The 25,234-nt window shown below is 40.4% G+C and overlaps 1 protein-coding gene across 3 annotated transcripts in view; it reads left to right on the top strand.

The window, feature by feature from the left end:
- The window catches only part of EVI5 (ecotropic viral integration site 5), a gene marked incomplete at its 3' end in the record, with an annotated part of 66,320 nt that extends 51,235 nt beyond the window's left edge, over positions 1-15,085 (top strand). For all 3 annotated transcript variants that reach the window (XM_080348711.1, XM_080348710.1, XM_080348709.1), the window contains one exon: positions 14,780-15,085. In XM_080348711.1, the coding sequence (XP_080204837.1) occupies positions 14,780-15,085 (306 nt within the window). The remainder of the gene's footprint in view (positions 1-14,779) is intronic.
- Positions 15,086-25,234: the final 10,149 nt, after the last annotated feature.

The raw sequence follows: 25,234 nt of genomic DNA, 5'->3' as shown, positions 1-25,234 counted from the left end.
AGATTAGAATTGACATGCTTACCCACAAACTACACTGGCAGACCACAAGACACCTTTGGAGACAAAGCAAGTGGTTTCCAGTCTTACAGACTTTGTGATTTAGGACTGAAGTGCTTAAGTTTAAGTTGTATTTCAAGTGAAACTTTGTTGAGTTTGTCATACTGCTAGCTGATTTTTGTGTCTCTTGGAATGTTTTAGTGAGTTTGTTTTGCTGTTAAATTTCAGTTTCTTATTTATATTTCTACAGTATTTCAAATGTAGGTTTGCTTTAATCTTACGACAGTTTTCATATTAAAAGTAAATTGTGCCTAATGTATGCAGGTCCACAAAAGGAAGTAGTCTCTACAATTTGGGATTACTGAGCACCTCATAAGGCCAATACTATGCATAGCTTTATGAAGGGGAGAAGCAACATAAACTTAGTGCTTCCTTCACTTAGCATGCATTTTTTCCGTAGAAAGTGGGAATATGGATGCTGAAGATAGCTCTTTAAAATCAGTTTTAACAACATTTTCCTATACTTGAGGGATCCAGTAGCTGTTTTTAGCTCGTGAGCAACTGAAGAACACTCAGAGCTTAGTGATGCCTTTTTTTTTTTCCTTTTTGACAAATTATTTGGCCTTTGATATACAAAATATTCTTTATGAGCATGAGCCTGGCACCTTTTGCTCTTGATTTGTATTCTTAGGTTAAAAAAAATCCAGATAAAAGGTTTCAGAACTCTGTAGAGTCAAGGAGACTTGTTGAGGAGAGAAGGTAGTTTCTGGGAAGTTATCTGCAATTCTTGTCTTAGATTTGAGTAGAGCTTTCAAAAGATACTGGGATGTTACTTTCCTTTATCTCTTGCAGTTATCAGGGGATACAAAAAAATGACTGAATTAGGAGTTGGCTGAACTAATGGTAAAAGCATAATAAACACGAAGTTACCAGGGAAGATCACAGAAGCAAAATAGCAAGTTTTGAAATAATGCAACTTGTTTCTTTGTGCGCTTGCTTTTGCTTCTCATACTGTTGTTAGCTGTTGTCTAGTTACCTTTAGCAGCCAGTGAAGCTTGTGACTCTAAGAAGGAGGATCAGCTAATTCTCACTCACCTACTTTTGGTGTTTGGATAACATTAGTAAATTGAAATGGTTGGGGTTTCTTTTTCCATCCAAGGAATTTTGAAGGGAGAGGTATAAAATATTCAAACTGTAAGCAGGATGAAGAAGATGGGTAGGGAACAGTTGTTCACTTCTCTTCCAGTGCAAGAATGAGGATCTTCAAATGAAACTGAAGTTGTGTTGAAAAAACACTAGAGGATGTGATTTTTGCAAATTTAACAGTTTAAATTCTTTTAGATCCAAAATTGTTTCATATACTAAAATCCATGTTAATACAGATTGGAAAAAATAACTGCCTAAATTCATGGGGGGAAAAATAATCCCTGGAGATACACAAATGTCACATGTATAGTTGAAAAATGGGCTACTTGTTGGAGTTTGGGAAGGACATTCTGGTAAAGTACCCCTATATATTTGCTTATTGTTACATTCTTTCCCAGGCATCTGCTATTGACCAATGTCAGAACATGGAGCTAGTTTTCTCCTAGCTGTCCTCTGTAATGAGCTATAACCTTAAATAATTACTTCCCATATTATGAGAGGAAGCAAGGATGTTTTCTAACATGCAAATCTTACGCGTGTGTTTCTGGTATTTGAATGAAAATCAAAATCCTGATGTTAGTGTGGTGCACTGTTCCAACAGTTAGAAAACCCTCTGCAAACTGCCCATGTTAACAGAATTTCAGCATGGCCAATGGAAAAGAACAAGATGACAGATGACTGGAGCATTATTAGTTCATAAAAATACTTTTTTTTTAGGCTTTTAAAAGGCTATAATAGTAACTTTAAGTTAAATTCTGGTGATTAAATTCTTACATATAGACAATGCAGAAAAGGGGAGGATTTATTTTTTTTTCCAAGTATTTCCCATATTCACTATCTGAAAACTTGATGACTATTCAAAGAAGTAGTGACCACTGGTCTACCACTTTTCCATTCCCACATACATATAGTTTATCTAGGACTGGATCTGATATTATGTTTTAAGAACCTAATGCAGTCAGTAAGACTGTGATATAGGTGTTATCTCATGGACTTATCTTGCTCCTCGTGAGCTAACATTTCAAGATTGTCTTAATGAAAAGAGATATAAAAGTTGGAGATTAAATAATATGCTTTTAAAAGATTTTGCTTGTGTAAATAAAATTCAAGACACTTTAAGTAATTACTTTGAGGATGAATAATGCATAAGTTGTGACCAAAGGAGTAATTGGTAATATGGCTGAATTAAGGATACATTTTACAGCTTGGGTTAGCTTTATAAGCTTTCACTGCTGAAACTAAAATGGAGAAGGGAAACTAAACGATAGCCATCAATGTGAAGGATTAAAAAAGCCCACCTATATAGACCACATAATACAACACCTAAATAAAATTCAATGCACTATAATACACAGGAGGGAGGTTTAAACCCCATTAACAGTTCCTTCGGTCTTGAATACCATAAAGTTGTGTGGTAGGTAAGCTATTTTAAAGCTTCCAAATTTTTTTTTTTTTTTTTTTTAAATTGTTAGCTAATAATCTGAAATCAGCAAGTGGTTCTGGTCCCCAGCACAGTTTAGTCCCCTGAGGAGATGAGGGGTTATCTTTACAAGCAGATAAATGACAACTTATGCATCAGCCATGGATGAGCACAAAATTATGCTGCTGCTTGTGGCCTACTGGAGTAACACTCAATGGATTGGCCGCTTCTAGCAGCATTCCTAGCTGCTCTTTCTCTTGCAATAACAGCATCTTGATGATGGGATACCAGCAGTAAGCATTATTCCTTTTCTCTGTTAATTTTGTTACTAGGCTTCCTTTGAGTCAAATTCAGTGCTTAACAAATGAAATGTTCTCTTATATGAAGTGCCACTAGACTACACATAGGAGCAAGGTAAATAACTCTGAGCTTTCATCCTTCTGTACTTGGACTGCTGATGTCCAGCTACTTTGTTTGGATGTGTCTGTGCTGTGTTGCAGTCATGACTGCAGTGCAGACACATGTTTAAGTAACTTGTAAAGCTGTGAATGAGTTGCACATAGCTTTGCATGGTGGGGACAGAAGGTTTAACTGGTGAAAGCTAATTCTAGTTAAAGTTCAACCTACTAGAATTTTTTTAAAGTTCTCCTCAGGAGACATATATGAAGTGTTGGTTAGCAGTGGATCAGATCATATGGGCAAATAAGAATGAGAGAAGATCATACTTATCAGCATTTAGATATCTTGGAAACAGAAATAGGTAACACTTATTTCATCAGAACTGAAGAGAGAAGAGCAAGTCCAAAAAAGCCTAATACTCTTCCTGTAAAATTCATAATTAGATATAATGCTCTTCTACTCAAGTCTCTTGCCAACTTATTTTTCCCCCTGTTCTTCTGAAAGGAGTGTACTATTTATTTTCTATGTAGTATAGGCAGATGTATATTTGTCTCCTTGCAATTGTAATTTTACTTGCTTTCATGAAACTAGTTAATCTTTGTGGGATTTATTTCAGTCAATTTTTATATTGTTCCCACTTCATAGTTCTCACTAAGTCTGTATGTTTGTTAAAAGTACTGTATTAACGCTTGCAAAGCACTTGTTTCTCAATACTGAGTAGAATCACATTAACACCTTCTAATAGTTTGTTTTACTAGACAAACGCTTTCAAAATATGCAGCTCTCAATCAATGTTTTCTTACTTGATAAGAAATGTTGTCCCTGAAAGGAAATATGTTAGCCCTCAGATTTACAAAGTAAGCATTTCAACTTGTGGTGGAAGTTTATAGCACAATAAATCATGTGCTTTTCTTTTACCATATCTTGCAAGCACAGTTGGACAAGAGACCATCAGATTTTTCCCTACCCACAAATGAAGTTCTTGCAAAGCTGCTGGACAGCTAAAAATGTAGTTGCTTTACTAGTACGTGTCAAAGTTACCGAGTCTCTGTGCTGGCAGAGTCTGATTTAAGTGGTTGTGGTCAGTCTGAGGAACCTGTGATGTGATAAGATAGCGCTTGTGAGATCATGTGGTTTGCAAATACCCAATCTAACATAGCAGCTTTGTCTACACAGTATAGTTAAATATATACTGTATGCTTTAGAAAAGTGAATTGCTTTATTCCTTTAATTCAGCTTGTCCTTGAGGGTCAGAGATGTTATACTGGCTTGATAATACCAAGATTGTTACAGAAGTGTGAGACTGAACAGATTGGGAGTCTTCATTCTCCAGTAACTTTCTCCAGTTTAGTTACCCTGCCCTTAATAAAACAACTAGCTTTAGAAACTGTCTGGCTTAACTAAGCAATCAACAGGCAGAAGTGTTATTGCACAATGGAATCCCTGTATATTTTATGAACATCTGTTGTTTAATTCAATTAATTTTGAATGGGTGTTCATAGTGTAATTAATACAGACATATTACACTTGCCCAAAAAGGTAGGATTTATTCCATAATGGTGGTACTCCATTCCACAAATCTTTGGCTACAAACTATATCTTCATCTTTGTATCAGGTAAAGTAGATTCCTCTCCCTTCCCCCCCAGTAACAACACCATCAACAAAATATCTTCCATCTCTGGTGAGAATAAAGGCAACCTCTGAATATGACCAGTGTAAGCAGGACAGTGATGTAGTCTGTCCTCAAATGGAATAGGTGTGACTTTGTTCACTCAGAGGAGGGCAACAGTTTAGGTATGTATCTTAACTGTTTCACTGTCACTACTGGTAGATTAGATTCGGTGATTAAAATAAATGAAGATTGGTGATTGTTCTCTTTACAGACATTCCTCCCGCTCCCCCCCCTGCTTTTTTTTTCCTGACTGTATCCTGCTGTGCCAAAGCTCCAGATCTAGCTTGCTGAGCAATACAGTAGTTGTTGATTGCAGCATTAGAAGTTAATCTAGAAATTAATCTACTAAGTCCCTGTGTAGAGTTTGTCTGGATAGCCAAACCAAGTAAACTGATTATAAAATTATTTCATTATCATGACAATAATGCTCTTCTCTTGAGTGCTGAAGCTGTGTGACCTGTCTGCAGTGCTAATTTTAACAATGTCAGGGTCTATCCTATGTTTTTGCCTATAAATCAAGTTTTGGGAGTTGAAAAGTGAAAGGATTGAGGTTCTACTGGTTTTAATTTGTCTGAGTAGTTGTTCCTTGGAAAAAGTTTTGTGTCAGCAACCATATACAGGTGCCACCTATGTGAGAAACAAGCTCAGGAGAGGAATGCTATGTATGAGCTTGTAATATGTCTCTGTAAATTTGTCTGAATATAAGTGGGGCAAATATTGGAAATGTGATGGAAACCCCTCCTAAAATTCTTTTATCACTCTCAGAATAGCAGCCAGCACAGATGAAAGTAATTTTTGCAAGCGGAGGCAAAAATAAATGTTACTTATTCCATTTTAAAATGTTGAGTTTAACTCCTGCTTTGAAAGGACAGAGTAAAAGTGCGAAATAATCATTTCCTGTAACTTGCCCATAATAGGTACATTTTCAGTCTCTGTATCAGCCCGTACATTATAGTTAATGCTTGAGGTTTCAGTAACTTTTGCATTTACAGATGCATGCTCTAGAGAGAAGGAGCATTTGAGATTCAGGTAGTTCCTTGAATATAATAATTGTAGTACATTCAGTGTGATCATGCTGCTATTTTAAAATATATTTGTTGCCATGTCCTCACTCCAAATAAACACTTTCATTAGAACTTATTGTAGGAGGAGTTTCTGGGAACTTTCCTTCCACCTACCAACTAGCTGTTTATAGAAACTTCCCAGTACTATGTCAGCTTAGAACATTTTTTGGAATTGCATACAATCACACTGCAACCAACTTGTCAGATCTTAAAAAAAATCCCTCAATAGATAAAATTTTACTTGCAGTTACCAAAGACTGATTTGTTTTGAAAAGAGTTTAAAAGTTTGATACTTCCTTAGCACTGTTGGTATTTCAATTGCATATTTGATACAGAACTTCAAAGTTTAATTTGATTATATGGCACTAGATCAAAACCAGATTCTTTAACCATACAGTGCAGTGATCAAAAAGTCATGACCTCCCATTGATTGCTTTATTGGTTTCCTGTTCTGATTCACTGGAAACCTTCTGGTCTGAACACTTGCTGCTAGTTTTAATCTTTGTCACGTTTACAACACAGCAGACTCGTCTATGGTAAAACTGATATGCAACATACATTTAACATCATATTTCCTTTTGGCTCAAGTGCTTTTTAACTGATAATGTTGAAAAAACACTTTTTATAAAAACTTAAGTCAGGAAATATAAGAGTGCATTTAGAGCATTATGAAATAAACAACAGGACAACTGGACATGAACTTTCTTCTAATGCATTAAAATGATTCAATAGACTTTATTTAATCTTCCTGACATCTATAGGGATTTTCTAAAGCATTTTATGTTACTGTGAGACTGAATATGAGTTACAGAAGCTGGCAATTTAAAACAGAGGCTAAATATTTACGTGTTGTTAAAAAAGCCAGAAGCCTGAAATGACTCAGTCTTGGAAATTTCTTGCTGCTCTTTTGCTTTTCACTTATGACACACTGCAGTGGTTTGAACTCTGTCTAGTGGTATGGTCAGCAAAGTTCATTTGAGATGAATATTTCAGGTTGTATACCAGCATGTTTCTCTGGATCATCCTTTTAAAAGTACGAGTTTCAGAACAAAGGTAATTATTTTCTTAAACAGAATAATTTAGTAGTTCATTATATACAGTAATTTGGATTCCAATGAGTTAATGATGAGTGGGGCAGATTCATCTAACGTTGTAGTACTTTATGACTCTTGTTTTTAATCCTGCTACAGATGACCAAAAAAACCCCATCTCAGTTTGGAGATTCTTTGGGTTTTTACCTTTTAAGAATAGCAGCCATATTGGTACAAGCAAAAGAAGCAGCCTAGGTCTGTTTGGGTATCTAATACTGTCATTCACTGCAGTTCTGCTTTGGGCCCCTCAAGCCTGAAGTTCAATACTTGCTCTGACTTCAGGTCAGCTTCTGTTGTTGTTGCCAGTTTCAAGGTGTTTTGCTGCAATTGCAGTAACAAGTGGACAGATCATACTGCAGCTGTATTAGATTGGACTGAGTTCCATTTATGAACTCTAGAAACAGTTGTATTGTTTTAAGAAAGTGCAGACTGAGAAGTTCAGACATATGAAACCCTGGAGACAACTGGATATGGACAGATGCAGTCTTCCTAGCATTAGGTTATTCTGCAAATCAGGCTTCTTTGAACCTTTCTGCCATACTGAAAGTAATATCAAATTCATTTTCTCTATCTGCTTCTTTCTGCTTGTCCTAAAAACCCCCAAAAATCAAATGAACTCTTCACCAAGATTCATTTTGTTACACTTTAAAATAAGGAGCCAAGTACTCCACCAAGTGTTCTAAGATTTTTTTGTCACTTATTTTTATCTTAGTATGAGCATTATAAAATTGTTTGGGGGACAGATGAGGTAATACCAACAGGAAGCAAATACATCTCTGAACTCATCCATAGAAAGCAGAATTAATTTTCTTTAGGAAGCTACTATTTTATAGCTTATATTCTTTAGAAATACTATTTTATATAAACCACTAAACTTGCACTATTGTGGAGTGATGAACTCTTTTCAGGGTTTGTTGTTGATTGTGCAGGTTTCCCACTTTAGTCATGCCAAACTCAGTCCCAAATAAATGGCCAAATGTGCTAAAGCAGATCCCAGACAGTCTTGAGTATGCTGGAGTGCAGCTTGGCTCTTCCTACAGGGACTACCTAACAACTTCATTTCAAAGGTCATCGCTAGACTCCCTAAAAATCAGCATTTTGTTTATCTGACTGAAACTTCTGCTGGGTGAACATTTTTAGATGAGGAAATTAATTTCCATATTCAAAGGATAGCAAAGACAAAACTCTGTCTTAAAAAAAAATAAAAGGCTCCATGATAAATGAAATGTTTAATTGTGCTTTATAACTAGTAAGCAAAGGAAGTAATTTTGCAAACAGATTTTTGAAATGGTCTCACCATGTGTTATTTGTAAGTGTGATAAAGATATTTCCTGCGTTCTTCAGTCACAGTACCTTAGGCACTGCAATTTCAGTTTATTTGATTTTGCTTAACTCGTCTAATTTGTTAAGTTAGACTCTGATTAGAATCTTGAGTACTACCTTACAAACATCACTTTTGGGGGCGAGGGGGAGCCAAAAGCAAAGACAAATCATAAAACTATGTAATGATTATTCCAATCTGCTAAACCCAAAATTTGTCAAACCCCTACCCTAAACACTTCAGGTTAACTTTAATATTTGTAGTTTAGGTAAACTACAAGGGAGAAAAGTATGGTTTTGTTCATGGTAGTGTTGTAATAAAACTTCCCTCTGATAGTTTTTCGGGGTTTTTCAATGCATTCTTAAATGTATTCACTTTCTTCCTACATCCATGACTCTTCTACAACCCATTGGAATGTGTTAACAACTTGATTTCAATAGAAAGTGGGTAATTTGCTGGGGTTTTTTGGATTTTGACAAGAAATTAGATCTCAGATAAAGGAGCAGTAAAGAGGACAACATAAAAACACTTCCTATTTGAAAATATAATTTTCTATTATATGAATCTCAAAATTAGACAGATCTTAACCTGAAGCAGAACATCTTTAAGAAATCTGAGAAGACTCAAAGTTGTTCTGGAAGAGTTTTAATCTTAATATTTAAAAAAAAAAATAAAAGTATTTGAAAGCAATAAAAGAAGATGCAATCTGTTTCCTAAATTTCTCTACGAAGTGTATCAGATTGTTGCAGATCTCTCCCATGCCTGCCTCACAGTGAAAGGAAAAGAGAGTTCATCGCCATTTTTCTTTTTTCTTCCCCCCTCCTTTTTAAAACAAAACAAAGCATATTCCTTGTGTATCTTTTAAGGTCTACAAAATGTATTTTAATTCCGTTTTTAAATCTCTAGAAGTAGATATGACATTGGAGAAACCAAGATGGCTTTGGTATGAGATGTGGGGGTGGCCGTCTCTGCAGCTTTTCATACAGATTAAAAGGGAAGAGAAGCCCATACAGCCCCTCTCAGCTGTTTGTTATCTTTCTGACAGTGAGTCCATGGTATTAGGGCCTCTTCCTCAGGAGGGACAACAGTGACTGGCTAACAGGAGCAAGCAGAGTAAATGAGAGATCCTGGATTCAGCGTTGGTTTGGGCTTCTTGAATCATCAGTAATTTCCAAGAATGACCCTTGTCTGGCATTGCTCATGGCTATTACTTACAAGTCAATAATCCTGATGATGCTTGCATTTATAGTCATGACTTTAATTAAAAAACCTTAATGTTAACTGAAGTGAAACAGGAAATTCACTGACACTGAAATAAAAGCCACAACTTTGAGCTTTGTCCTAATACAGTTACAATGATAACACATTTCTCATTTCAAATATATTTTTCAAATTTATTTTTAACTTTGTTAGAGAATGTGTCACTGTTTCTAAACAAATACTGTATTATATGTGATAAGTACTGTTGATTTATTTGACACGTAATCTTGAGAGCTATACAAGTTGTCAGGAAGCTCTCAGAAGACTATCCTCTGTCTTTTGCATATGATCCACGTCTTTGTGTATAAACTGTCTCATGCTTGAGGAAAATGAAGAATGTCTTTAAAATTGGCTTGCTTTTGCATTAAACTTCTTCTTTATTGCAGGATACATTAAACTGTACTTAAGTGGGTTTTTTTAATCTCAGACTTTTCAAAGATCAATAAGCAATGGCTTTCGTTAAAATGCTCTGATACAGTTCTGTCACAATCGCTGCTTAGCAGTCCCTTTCATATAAGGAAGCTGATTCTGTTGCAGAACTTTAGAAACACATTTGCATTGTAGCTGTACAGCCATTAAACTTGCCAAGAATTGTTCTAGGTGATGGATTGCTAATATTAGTTTCTGCAACTATTCATTTAGCTCATGATGTCTCCATTTGTGCAGTCTTCATGTTGCGATGGTTTCGGTATGAATGTGACTCACTGTGGAACTACAACTGTATATTTTAAAATGGTCTTCAGAGAGCTTAAGATATCTAAGGAGTTGCTTGTGTTCATGGAAGTGGCCAAATAGCGTGAAAAGGCCTGCAGCCTTAATGTTCTTCATTCTTTTTGTGTGCGTGTGCAGAAATGTTCCTGCGTTGTAGTACCTACTGGACATATTTGTCTCCCAAATGACAAACTATTTTCCATTAATTCAGTCTGAGATGCTGCAACTGCTTCATTTGCTGAGATAAGCTTTATTCTAAAAGTTGTTACTGGGAGCTTTTTTTTAGAAGTGATTGTGTACTGGTGTATGCTGTGAACTGGAATGATGTCACAATAGGAGAGGGTCTGCAGTAAGTGGCAGTCAACTGTTAAGTACCATAAGGGATCCCATCAGATGCTGTGGACTGATAGTCTCAGGAATTCTTAAGAACTCCAATTAAACTGCTTTTATTAATGTTAACTGTAATTATAATAGATCATAACTGATATTTTTAATTGGCTTGTAATTAGATTTTGACTTCTAAATCTCTCTTTTCATGTTGACAATGTTTTTCTGAATTATAGAACAGGTACTTGAAAATGCTTATGCCTTGTTTCTCTTCAGCTAAATGTGGTCAGATCATACTTTCAGCAACATTCTAGTTTTCTTTTTAATCATGTTTGGTTTTTAGGCAGGAAATCTTACTAAGACTTCCTACTCTTACTAAGTTGGGGACAAATAAAGAGGGAACTCTGATTTTTTTAGATTTCTCTTGCTATAAGCACTGAGAATTCAGTATCTTTTTTTTTTTTTTTAAGATTTAACATACTGGTGTCTGCCAAAACAAATTTCACTCACCCAAAGCAGTGGTCATATTTTTATATTTTTATCTCACTTGTGTATTACTTGCTTATCCTACTGTGAGTAGATTGAATATTTACTGTCAGGCTTTGTTAAAACTCTTCTTTATTACTTCAGAACTGAGCAAATCTCAATAATTAGTTACTGAAATATTTTAAAGGGACCAGAAAGTAACATTTTAGTTTGACTTCTTTCCATCACTGAATTCCTAGCTTTAAAAAAAAAAAACTCCCAGGTTACAACATAAAAATGTCTCCCAGAGCTGAAGTAGAACTCTCACAAAGTCCAGTTGAAAATTTGACCTATATTCTCTATTTAAAAAGCACAGGGGCTTAGAAATACAACTTGCATGCAACTGACTAGCACCCTTCAAATTATTATGTGATTTAATGTGGAAGAACTTTGGAATTGTACTAAACCATTTAAATTTCTTTTTACTGTCTCTCCTTCATGCCTGACTTGATGAGGCAGTCAGCATCAGGTAAGAAAGTTTATTCTGAGGTTCAAGGGTCTGATTGTTAGCCTTTTTTTTCAGCTCTTCTGAATTTGTGAAAGTACGCTCTTATGTGGTAAGAGTACATACGATTAAAAGTCTTTTCATTAATCAACCAGTAGGGCATACAGTTCGTCTGTAAAATTATGAATTACTTAGGCATGAGAAGGTATATAAATGCAAACACATTCTGTTCTTGATTCAGCTGGCTTTTGAATGGATAATGATGACATACATTTTAGTCACATAATGTTATTAACCCTTTGAAATGTCCTAAAGACCATGTGAATGTGCTGTAGTGAAAACTGGGTTGAAGCTGCAGTCATCTAGACAATATGACCTGGATTTGAGAATTAGAAACAAAATGTGGGTTTACCAGACCTGGTTTTGTTTTGTTTTGTTTTTACCAGATGTGATCTGATTTGAGATTCTTGCAAAACTGAAGCAGTAAGAAACTGCCAAGGTTCATCTGAATGTTACTTGTCAGGGTGACACAGGTCTAGTTCACACAAAGGAGGGCCAGACCCAAAACTGAAAGGCTTTAACCAATATTGGCTCTTTGTATGAAAGAAGACGTAAGTGACTGACTTTGGGGAGTAAGTCCATGCTATGCTCAACATGGCTGCAAGAAAAAGGGCTGTTCCTCTTCCTTCAGGTGGAATGATTAAGGATAGAGTACAAGTAGGGGTTCCATGCACCCCCCTGCTCCAAGTCCTTACTATCTTGATATGCTACACAAATGACAAGATCTTGGCATAATTCTTTACTTCCTACTTTAAGCTCTTCTTGCATGTTCAAATAAAACACTGATGGCAAGAATCTCAAGTCTCTCTTAGGTGACAAATGAGCTTCACTGTGAATGAGGTAATTTATTAATTGCAAAATCTAAGCCTTACCTACATAATGGCAAACACAGAATTGGTTGTTACAAATTGGAAAATATATTTTCAAGTTGTTGCTGAAAGTCCTCTTGACATCATTTGCTTAGTGTGCAGCAGCAGCCAAGACAAGACAATATTGAGCATCAATAGGAAGTATACTAAAAACAAAATCAAGGGGTTTATGTTTTTACTACAAAACCTTGTTCATTATTTTTTTCACTAGGAGTGTTTTCCACAGACTCTCATTTGATGTCTGGAAAGGCTACTGCCTAAAACCATGAAGCCATGATTTTGCCATGTTACCTAAATAAATTCATCTAAAGGTATCATGTTTTAAAGTCTTTAGGAAAACAGCTGAAGTAGTTGTCTTGGCGTTCTGAATGTTCAAAACAATTAACATTGAGTATCAGTTTAATAATGTCAGGTGAACCAGTGGCTTAACTATGCAGGCCTAAAGCATGTACTTTCTTATTCTCATATAAAATATGTAGTCCACTTGTACAGTGGAAATTTTTTTTCTGTGGTGAGGGCAGAGATAAACTGTTGGGTTTTGTTTTGATTTTCCGTGTTTTATTTTCGTAGTGACTAAAATTGATAGCCGTTTTTGAAACTTCATGTGGCAGCCAATCTGGTCACATTGCAGGATACTTTTAGGAATAATATTTCTAAATAACACAAGAATCTCTGTATCAGGGTTTCTGCATCTAAATAAATAAGCTAGTAAAAATTATTTATTCCAGATACATGTTACTGTCCAGTATCTAATATTTGGCATAAGCTGATTTTGTTTACATCATGAATTATTCTCTGCAAGTGTGGAACTTTTTGGTTTGCTTGCCTTTATACAAGCAAGCTCCTCATGAAACAACTGCAGCCTATGTGTATGTGAAGAAAATGCAAAAAACTTAACATTAGCATGTGCAGTTACAACAATGGTTTTGATCTACAGCATGTACTCATATTCTTAACAGAGACGTTTGGATATATATTAAAAACTGGAGCTTTTACATGCCATTAACATCTGATTTTATGGCTTCTAGCATGATTATGACTCTTGTGATCTTTTTTCAAATAGTTTTATTCTCATATTTTGAATAAGCCCATGGTAAGTAGAGAGCCTTTCTTCATCAAATGGACAGGTAAAATCTTCTATTGGTGTCAACAGCAAGGACCTATGGGAGCTTTTTATTTATCAAAGTGAATATTGCTTCAGATTTCTGAAACATCAAATAGATTTGTGTAAAGAAGCTCTTCAGGCTTTTTCTTCTTTCTGTTTTCCAGGTCTCTGTTACTGTTAAAAGTCCCTTACAAAATAGCACTTGGTGCATCTTCCTTTTTGAGCTTCCAGAGTGATATTAGGAAGTTTCTGTAACGCATTTTTAATGTTTTTCTGCATCCTTAAGGTTTTTTATCTTAATACTCTTAGACTGTCAAACTGACCCTGAGGTAGTTGCAACTGAAAGCTAGCAAAAGTGAAATTCTAAAAAAAAATAACCTTAGGAATGTCCTCCATGAGTTGCAGTTATTTTCATTAAATTAACAGGGGACTTGCCAGACTTCAGAACTTCAGGTTTTACTTTTGCATAGGTTGAATGCATGATTATAATAGTTTCATTCTACAGTGCATCTTGGATTAAAATATTATCCTATCTGTCCATGATCTGACAATCATTTTTGTCTTGTTTGATGTTCTCTTTAAATTGAAACTACAATCTATTTATGCTGTACAAAGAGAAGTTTCTCTTCTACTTCTTGATCTGAAATCTCATTGGATCTGAACTAGATAATGAAAAGACGCTTGATCTTACACTGTAGACAGAGCTAAGCTTATTCTCTGTGGTTGTTTGGGGTTTTTTTGTTTGGGTTTTTTGTTCTGATGTGTGTTGGTTTGGTTGTTGTTTGGGCTTTTGCTTGTGTTTGTTGTGGTATTTTTTTTAATCTGTGGCAATGTGCAACTAGCAATATTCGCTTGGGACCTTGCTCTTTGGGATTGGGGGAGGGCTTTTCTCAAGTGAGAAGTTAGGTGATAAGGGAAATAATGGAGCTGTAAAAGTAAGATGTGAAGGCTCAAAATGCTGTCAAAACAAATAGGCCACTCTAGAAAACTAACTCTAAGCCATCCTTATGTGGATATTAAAGATGGAGTAAATAGCCTGGATTAATCTGTCATTAGTGATTCTACTAGGCACCTTGATTATTAAGCCTTAAAACTGAAATACTGTGTGGGTGGAAGAAGAATTTTTGAAAATTCCAAGTACTATTTAAGACATTCGTTCAAGGTCTCTGCTTGGGCAGCCAGAGTGAGAAATCACTGTGTTCTGATTCCAGCTGAGTTTCAAAGCAGTCATCAAATGTGCTGCTTCTAGATCTAGTGTTTAACTTAATCCATTAACGGTTCAATGAGAAATTTCTTGGAAATGTCCTTTTTTTAACTCTGGACTCTTCAGCTCTGATTAACTGTTAACTTCTGCTTTTTCTAACAGATCAAATGTCTAAAAGGCCAGAGAGACTTCTCAGACCAACCCACTTTTGATGGGATTCACATTGTCAACCATTTCACAGGAGATGATGAATCATTTCATTCTTCTGATGAAGATTTTATAACTAACTCCATACAGGAGAGTGGGGTGAACTTTCATCTACACAGAAGGACTGGTCAGATGGCTTTGGATCACACAGTTATAGACAGCAGTGACAGTGATGCGGAGGAAAGTGCCCTTCAGACTGGGATTTCAGATAAGATGGTTTCCAAGCAGAGAAGAATGGAATCTTACTCTACTACTGTGTGATTATCACTGTGACTAGCATTGAGGGATTTCATACTTCTTTAAGGGTGAAGTTGTCAGATAACTGAAACTATTGTATCTGGTCTAGCCTGTGATAAATATACACATGTACTGTTCATCTGCCTTCTCTCTTTGCCAAATCTCGCTAATGACGTACCATTGCCAATAGAACAGGCTGGGAAGAAGTTGATGGATGACAGTTCTGACAGTATTACTGAATGTTCCTTGTTTTAGAAACTGCAAATATATCATTTCTTTAATGCGCAAGAACCATTTTTGCTGTTCACAAACACAGGAATTATTTTCCTCAAAATAAATTGCTGTTGTGCAATATTTTATGCTCTGAACAAACGTGTATGTTTTACACTGTTATCCATTTGTGATCAAGATGGACTCTGGTAAACCATCTGATCATGACACACATATATATATATATATAAAATTATCTTATGCTTCTCGATTACTTTTGTTTTTACTAAAGTTATTGGATGCCCACAGAAGGCTTGAAAGAGGAGCCTTTGTCTGTACTACTTGATATATGGAAATAACGGTCACTAATGTCATAAAGGTGTTTTTCACCATTTTCACTTAAATCTATGTGCATCTGCTTTTGATGTTACTAAATAATACCTGGTCTGAATATATTAATTACCATAATGTTTATTTTGTACATATTTATATATCTACACCGAGCTGAAACTGTACATTACACCATTTTATATGAGGAATGTAAATGTTGCATTACTGTCTCTGGTATTCTAACAGGAAAATTAATTCTGTATATATACACTAGAAATTAATTACTAAATAAAGGCAAAACACTAACTTTAAGTTTCAGCCTAGCTACACTAACAAGTTCATGTTGGAAATGCTTGTTCAAAACACTATTGACTGAAATCTTTTACCTTCATATATATGTAATGAAAATAAATTTTTCATGATTTAACAAGGTTGCAGCATTTACTGTTCAGTCACTTCTAGGCTACAGACCTTGGTTACTGCATAGTTAGTTACTTGCTGGCTCTAGATTAGAGTGCTAGTTCAAATAAGGTGAAAAATTATTCATGTCTTACAGTTAGTTCTAATGAACGCATGGTCAGTGCAGTAAAAATATGTAAGTTCACTCTTCTTACAGTTATATATTGCAGATCTATCTAGGAAATTAGCTATTGGTCCTCTCACCAAATAGCTGTGATGCGGCAAAGCAGTAGGAGCTGACGTGAGCGTTCTGCTTGCACATTATCCTGAAAATTGAGACAAGTAAAATGACCCTAGCTTCTTGAAAAGAACAAGGTATTCTGTTATGGTCAGATGAACACTTGCCCTCTCAGACACATTCTAGTCAAGAATATTCTTAATCGCAGCTATTATTGCAATCTTGCATAATTAAACAATCCTTAAGATTTATCTTCTAGCAATGTTTGCAACTGTTCTGTTAATAAAAAAAAAAAAAAAAAGCCATGCACAAGTTGGTACTGAGAGTCAGTATGTACGTTAACTGTCTTCCTAGCCATGAGAAGCAGCATAGTTATTTTAAACTGCAAAAGTGTGGAAGCAAACTGCTGAACACATCTGCTGGTCCTGTTAAGCATTTTCTTTACTTTTATTTTGAATATGTCCTCAGAAAGAAACGGCACAACTGAGGGGATAACAAATGTTCAAAGAATGATAGGGAAGGTTGCAGGGAAGAAGCATATTCTGGACCTCTCAACAGTAGTATCTGCTCAGGTGCAATCAAATTTAAATCTTAAAGCAGGTGGGTGATAAATTCCAAGTTACTGATTTCTGTGGCCCCTAACTTTCTTTCAGCATTTCTGCAAAATTCACCACATCCTACCTGTAAATACGTAGTTCCCAGTATAGCCTGTGGAAATTGCCATCTCTGAGGTGGATTATTTGACCGATTCTGATCCCTGTTGGAAATTTCATGTATACAAAACCAAATCAGGAGCACTTTTGTTCATTAACAAGTAACAGTTATCTTTTTTTTTTTTTTTTTCCTTCCAATGAGCATCTGGTAACTTATGTTTGCACCTGGATAATTGTTGCCCAAGGGGATAGGGTGACAAATGTCTCCTTGCCTATCATCAATACCAGCTGCAAGTCTCTTTTAAAGGCAGTGTTCCATACTAAGTGGCAGGAGCAAAATTCAGTTGGAGAGCCATAAAAATCCTGTTTGAACAGTGAAGTGTTACGATTTTGCAATAACTGCCTTACTGTTCAAGTGATAGCAAATGACATCAGTTGGCAAGGTTATTTCCTGAACTTTTGTGGTTTTAAAGTATACTAATAGAATAAATACTCATACTGAATAACAGCATAAATAAAAATATCAAGGGAAAACCAAAATTCCTTATCCAACTAACTGCATCTCTTCTAGTGGTGAAGGTCAATCACTGAACATGCCACAGTTTCAGAAGACTTAGTTACACACAGAGTATCCTATGAAGACAAGCTGAGAAGTTGTTCAGGATCATCCTGCTTTTTCTGCAACTATTCTGCCAAAAAATGACTCTCTGCCTATGCAGAATTACCTGAATATGCACCCAAATAACCTCAGGCCATCAACAGCATAGATAATATATTTACTAATGTGTCAATAAATAAAACATGCTAATTATGCTACACACCATGACCTCGTTGGCATGACCTTTTAACAAACATTGCCATGATCTTAGATGTGCTCTTTTCATGCAGGCTACGAGAGCTCAATATGAATGCTAAAAGCATAAGGTAATAAAAGCACATAAAACCAAAAACTTAAGATTCTTGTATATGCAAGTGCTGCAGCTGAGAAGACAGGTAAAACAGGGAAGTGGGATGCTCAGCTATATGCATTTTCCATATGAATTATGTTTTATGTTTGGTAGTGAAAATGGTTCTGCTTTCCCAGTCTGACTATCAAATGTCTTCACTAGCTAGGAAAGCCTCCATATTTACATTTTCTTATTTCTACAGGCAAAGGGAGTGAATATTTTAGGTCCTAATACCATTTATGATGAATCCTCTTTTTAATTCAGTAATTTCATTTCACATATTGGAAGTTTGTAACATCTCTGAAAAACTGGGAAAACTATTAGTTGGGAAAAAGTATATCTGTGAAGTTAAGAAATGTATATTACATTCACAGCTCAACAATTGTTTGTTCTTGTTGGTCATGTTTTTTGACAAAATACAAGCCTCATCTACATAAACATTGACAGATTAGTATTTTCCATTAAATTCAGTTTTCAACTGTATGTGCAATTCCTATGTTATTTTAACTAAAATAAATTGCTATAGAAGTGAGTAAAGGAAGTATTTACATAGGGGTTTGCATAAATTTAACAAACCCACTTGTACTAAATCTTGTACTATTCAACTTAATCAGTACTCAGCCATTTGATGGAATAGCAACACAGAAGGAATTGCATGCTTCTCTGAGGTTTTTAATGTAATCACTGTTCTATAGCAGAGACTATGCTAGTGACTTAGTGAAACTTGATGATGCTCATACAACATTTATATTTTAAGTTAGAATGACCTAAAGATATGTTAGCAAAAAATGCACATTTTAGACTGGATGTGCTGGTGATTCCTTTACCTGTAGAGGCTCTACATAATGTAGCTCATTTTGGGGGAAGGCAGAGGATAAAGCAAATCCCCTAGGAAAGCCATTAGGCTAGTCCTGGAGGCTAAAATTTAGAAAAAAAATTAATCTATAAAATACAGGTTAGTACAATTTAAGTGGAAACTACCATGTTACATTTAATTATGCTGCAGCTACTTACTCTATGTGTATTGAAAGGGAAGAGGAAAGCCGTGAATCAACTAAAGGATTTCTGGATTTAATTAAGTCCATTTTTGTTCGGTGAAATACTTTTATCAGTATAATTGCACCAACTTACTTTTTGTAATTCTCCAAGGGTTTTGGTCATTTGTGGTTTTAGCAAACTAGCTCAAGGCATAAGAAAAATTAGTGAAATACATTTATGCAGTATCTCATAGAACCAGAGAGTCTAAATGATGGAATGAAAAGCACACAGTAAATTGACTTTCAATATAGCCTCTATATAGCATGAAGTTTCAGCATCGGAGCGGAGAAAACATGTTAACATATGCTTGCCTACAAGTATATGGACATTTATGACTAAGATGCAACTGCTAGATCCAAGATACAACAGCTTAACACCCTCCTTTCCAGGAATTAATACGTCATTTCAAAATTTTGGAAAACAAAATCAATGTGGCATACTCTTAGAATTGTATATTGTTGCATAAATGACTGAAATTTCTAGCATCCCACTAGAATTTCTGAGATCATTTCATAGTCCACATTTTGTAAGCCATTGATTCAACTTCCTCCTATTCATAATAGATGTAATAAGTTCTGGATCTGCTTGTTCCCAAAGCTGGAATCCCTCTTTTCATCCCAACCTTCAACACCACAGCCTCCTGTCACTTTCCCTCTCCAGCTCATGCTCAGTGATCATTAGTTTTCTAATCTGCTCTGAGAGCAGCCGAAATTACTTTTGTTTCTCCAGCAATCAGAAAAATTACTATCAAAATCACTCATTAACGTCTCATATACTTAAAGCACGTGTTTATGCCACAAGGAGAAACATAAAGAAGCTAGTGACAAAATTCTGGGGGGGAAAATAAACAATAAGCAGGAGATGTAAAAATAATTAAATATATATATATATATATATATATAAAAGACACTTCCCAACAGAATGCACAGTGCTACAAGTTCTAGCAGCTTCTCCTAGTGAAAGTGTTCTGGATAACTGTGATTTCGGGTTTTATCACTTTGAAGTGCATACCTTACTCAGGAGTCCCCCACAGAATCACCCTCTTTCCTGCCTTGTCCCAATCCTGACTTCTACACACAAGAAATTTCTACTCCTCCCCTATGTACCAAGCAGCTAACCTGTCAATTCCCGTTCTTCAAATCCTTCCTCCTCCTGTTACAAAGCGTCTAGCCACTTCTGAATACGAAGATATCATCTGCATTCCGTCACCTTCGGTGCCTTATCTGATGTCTTCTTAGCTCTAATAGTGGCATCAGGCAGCTGCTGTGAGTAATGCAGTAAATTACATTGAGTAGCTCTTCAGTCTTAAACACGACTATAACACAATCCCTCCCTAGTTTAAGCCCCGTCTTTTGTTTATTTCTTCCCGTCTTTTGTCACTATTGGGGTAATGGTCATGTACTTAGCATTGCATTCAACAGTAGCTTACCAAGGCTTTATGTTTAACTGAATGTCACACTCCCTTTGGGGGAAGCATTAGAGTAGCTTTGTTGAATCCAATCCCGAGCCCATCACCCACACTTCAGATGAATTACTTCTCCCCACCAACTCAGGACCGTTGGCTTTCGGCTGTTTCACACTGGCATGCAGAATACTTGAGATTGTCACATAGCACTTGTAGTGTGACAGGATGACCACTGCATACACAAGACCATCCTGAAGGTTACTGAACTGCGGCACATAAGTCACACCATAAACAAGAATAAGAGCTTAGTCCATTCACTTCTGCTCAGTATGCTGTTACTACAGATAGCAAGCTCCTCTCGAGGGTGGAAAGAGCCTTGGGACAATGGCTGCCAGACGCTAAGGAGACGAAATTGCCTTCGGGCCCTACCTATGGATTGCAGCAGTTGCAGCACTTTTCTTTCGGTCCCTTGTTCTGTAGAGATAGGAACCCAGCGACATTTCTGAGGGGCCACCTCCAGGCAAAAAGGGCGGGAAGTCCACAAGATGAAAAAAAGCTCATGAACCGGCATGAGCCGGGGCCGACAAAGCCCCGGGACGGGGAGAGGAGGCAGCGCCGAGGCACCCGCAGGTGCAGCTCTGGCCCGCGCCGGGGCTGCCCTGACGGCCCCTCAGCGAGGTGAGGGGGCACGGGCCGGTCCCGCCTCGCCCGGCCTCGCGCCGCCGCCCGCGGGCACGTGGCACAGCAGTGGGAGCGGTCGGGGCGGTGCGGCAGGGAGCTCCCCGTCACGGCAGCCTGTGCCAGCCCCGGGAGCCACGGCCTGGCCGGGCGCTGCTGGCCGCGCACCTCCCGCCGACGGAGCTAAACCGGCACAAGCTGCCTGTGCGAGCTTCGGGTCGAACTCGGCACGGCTCGATGGACAGCGCCCGCGTTCCGCTTGTCGCGTCCTCACCGGCGGCGTAAAGCAAATCATCCGCCCTGAGGAAACCCTGGGAAGGCACGGTGCGCTCCAGGCACGAGCTGGTTTTGTAAATCACGACACAACGGCGTTTTCGGACCCTTTCCCCTCCAGTCGTTTGAGAAAGCTGGCGCCCCAGGAGCCGGATGTCTGCTCCCGGTGCCCGTGGAGCATCCCCCCTTTCATGAGAGACTGTATGCTGAACTAAGCATTCCCTTGATTCACTCGTTTGATTTCCTTATTTTTGCCGAAGGCTTTTACGCCGTGTGGGCAGCAGTAGGTGAGAAAGTGCCGTCCGCAGATGGGGTAAGCCTGAGGGGGCTCGGCGCGGTGCCTCCCGCCTGGCACGGACGCTCCTGTCCTGCAGCGCATCCCGCCTGTCGGCACACAGCGAGCACCTTCCGCGGGAGAACCGCCGTGCTGCCGAACGCGCAAAAGCGATGTATGCGTTTTGAACTTAGATGTCTAAAGACGAATATGTATTTCATTGTAACCAGGTCAGAATTGAGTTTGAGTCTTAATAGTAATTTACAGGAATGTTTTCTGTTGCTTTCATCACGCTCAGCCAAAGCGCCGTTTAGAAAGGTAATCGAAAGCTTATTAGTTCATCGTCCCATTTCAGAGGTAAACGAGAAAGACAGTTTTGCAAAAAGTCACAAACAATGAGTCAACGAAGACGCGTACACGAAATTGCACCGAGTTGTTCTAATCTGGTTGTTTCTACTGATTCCAGCATTTACTTGTGATGCTGACGGCGTGAATGATTTTCAGAGTAATCAACCAAAGGCGCAGCAAGGAGACCGCGATACAGAGATGCCGTAAGTAAAACTGCTGTGCCCAGCACCAGGAACTTTCCGGCAATAATGAAGGTGTGAAGGGCGATGTGTTAGTTGTGTTCTTCAACTTCCTTTTGTGTCACTGCTAGAGCATCACGCAAAAGGTTGGACGGTTTTTCTCGTGGTGGTGCTTGCTTGCTCAGTTAGATTTTGGGAAGTCACGTTAATCCTCTCTTCCACATGGTCTCACAGGCACAAAGTGACTAATTTTTTTCTGTGAATACGTCGGGGTTGGGTTGGTCGTGAAAGAAAGCACCTGTTCGCAAAGCCAGCGTTCTTCTGGATGCGAGGGAGGCTCAAGTTTGCTCCTGCCTTGTCCAACATAATTTTCGATCGTTTCTGAACGTTTAAATCTCGATTTGCTCGCTGCAGGGCCTTACATCGGGTGCCCTACACTCATCGAAGTTGCTGGTGACCTGAGGTGTCTGAGAGCGAAGCCCAGAACCACCTCAGAAAGATACTGCAGAGCTGAGCCGGATTTCCTGGTTGCACCAGGAATCCGAGGCTAGACCTGGAAAACCGTGTTTTGGGATCGGGGAGTGTGTGCAGAGCAAGACGAGCCTTTTTCTCTTTGCAGAAGGGAGCACGTTTTCCCCCTGCTCAATGCGGGGGTCCTCGCTACCGTGCCCGCCGCCCCGGGTTAGCAGCCTGAGCACTGGCACGCAGGCGAGGAAGGCAACCGCTTCCCTCCCGCCTGGCTCCGCTCCTCTTTCACCTTCGTGTTTGCATCGCTCTCAAGCTACAGAGTCACCGTGCGCCGAGGAGGGGGGGTGATGGGGGATCTCGCCTACCTCTTCCATATTTAACCATTACCTAAATCCGAAGGGAAATGAGCAAACCTCTAGGCTTGGGGCTTAAGGTATTTTCAGCGCCGTTGGGCGTATTTATCCCAAAAGAGTTTTCCACAACAAGTTATTTCTAGCCTAGGGGAGGTCTCGGTCGCCCAGGGCCCTGTCTCAGCCCCGATTATCACGCCACGCGCGGCGGCGGGATGCGCGCCCCCGGGGCCGGGATGCGGCGCGCCCCCGGGGCCGGGATGCGGCGCGGGGCCGGCGGGGCCGGGATGCGGCGCGGGGCCGGCGGGGCCGGGCGGGCAGCGGCGCCTCCGTCCCCTGCCCGCTGCCTGCGCCCGCCTCGAGTCAATCTGTGTTTTGAATCTGTGACTTGTTCTCGTTGCGGAAGTTGAAGGGGATCCAAGAATAGTTCAGATAGATGTGTGTAATTTCTAGAGCAGAACCCCGAGAGAAATGAAACGCCCGATTCCAGAATGACACTTTGATGTCACTTCAGCGAGCCCTGTGAGGTGGAATACGGGAAGACATTTTCATTTAAGGAAAAACAGAGAGAGAGAGAGAGAGGGAACAGTGCTGATTTGAGAGGCTTTGGCCTTTAAAAAAAAATTGTTGCAGAAGCTCCTAACGCTCAGGAAGTGGAATTTGTGGTTTAGGGGGCCGAGCTCTGAAGGAGTTGAGAGAGACAGAAAAGAAAAAAAAAAGCCAACTCAGGCACCATTGCTCCTTAAAGGGAGACTAAATTTAACGTAACCCAAACTAGCAGACTGCGGCGCAAACCCCGTCTGCAGCCCAGCTCCCCTCACCCGTCCAGATGGGTAAGCGCTCTTACTTGGCTCGCCTGGCGTGGGCAGCGGGCGGGCCGGGGCGCGGCGGCCGCTCTGCGCGCGTCCCCTCACCTCACGTCCCCTCACCTCAGCGCCGGCCCGCGCGCGGCCTCGCGCCCTCACAGCAGCGGCCGTTGGCGCGCGCGGGCCCCGCGTGCCGCCAACAGCGGCCACGCGCGCGAGTGCGGCCCTCAGGCCAACGGCCGGCGGGAGGAGAGCGCAGAGAGCAGAGAGCAGAGAGCAGAGCGCAGAGCGCAGCGCCGGGCAGGTGCCGCGGGGCAGGTGGGCTGCGGGACTCGCCTTCTCACGGGCCCGGCCCCCGCCCGGCCCGCTCCGGCCTTGGGCGGCGGGGCGGGGGAGGCCGGCGGCGCTTCCGCGGCGTGGCTTTTGGAGGGAAAAACGCCGCGCCGGCAGGAAAACACGCGGCGCTGGCGCCCGGAGCCCCTCAACGGCTGCGGCTGCCGTTGCTGTCGGGAAGGCCGATGCGTTATCGGGCCGCTTTGATTTCTCGCCCCTCGCTCGCTGCCAGCCCCCGCTCAAGGATAAACCGCGGCGCAGGTGGGCCTGGGCAGTAACGCTCCCACCCGGCCGGCGCCGTGCCCGGGGGCGGCGCCTCCCCGGTGGCGCGGAGCGGCCCTGCCCCCGGCGGGCACGAACGCGCCGGGGCGTCGCGGTGCAGCCAGGGGCAGCGCCTGCGGGGCAGCTCCCGCGTCCCCGCCCGCGGGCTCTGCTCTGGCCGGGGCAGGCCGGGCCGAGCCCCTTCCCTCCTTTCCCCGCTCGCAAACCTGAGGCCACTGGCGTGAGAGGTGAAACGGAAAAAAAAAAAGGCAACTCCCCGAAGTCTCCCAAAAGAGCGAAACAAACGTGTTTTAATCTCGTGTTTTGCGAAGTGTCAAGTGTTACAACAAAGGCAGCCCCCGGCGCTGGACGGGTTCGAGTGAACCTCTCCTGCCTTCCCGCGGGGAGCAGCCTCGGGGCAGCTCTGGTTAAGCCAGTCACTGTCCTCCTTATGCTCCTCGGCTCCCCGCAGCACCCCCCAACACACAGGAGGTTTCCCACTTCGTCTCCACCCCGCCCCGGCTTTCGGTGCCCACAGCTGCAAGGTGCCGCGGCGCCAACAGCTGCGGGCTGCACGAGAGATTCCGTTTTATTCGTTTTCGCGTTATCGTGGTTCGCGCTAGATGGGTGAATCAGTCTCTCCGACAGCAGCAGCCTCTCAGACGTCGGGTTTAGGCTGTCAGGTTTATAACGACTCTCCCGCCCGTCCCGACAGTAGCCCTGCCTTGGCCAGCCTGCTCTGGGTGGCGGTGACCGATAAGCCGTTTCGAGGGTGCGTTTTGCTGGCGCCGCTTCTGCCGCGGCTGCCGGTGCGGGCGCAAACATGGAGGCGCGGTGCGTCCATGCAGGCCAGTGTGGCCGCGCTCCCCCGGAGGGACAGCGGTGCACATGACCGCCCCCCCCGAGCCCTCAGGCCCCCGCTCGTGCGACAAACGTTGCCCGGCCGCTGCAGTTGCCTCTTCCCCACGATCCGGCAGCCGCCG

Source organism: Nesoenas mayeri (assembly GCF_963082525.1).
Source record: "Nesoenas mayeri genome assembly, chromosome: 8".
Taxonomy (NCBI): Eukaryota; Metazoa; Chordata; class Aves; order Columbiformes; family Columbidae; genus Nesoenas; species Nesoenas mayeri.
This window is presented reverse-complemented; position numbering and strand designations above follow the sequence as displayed.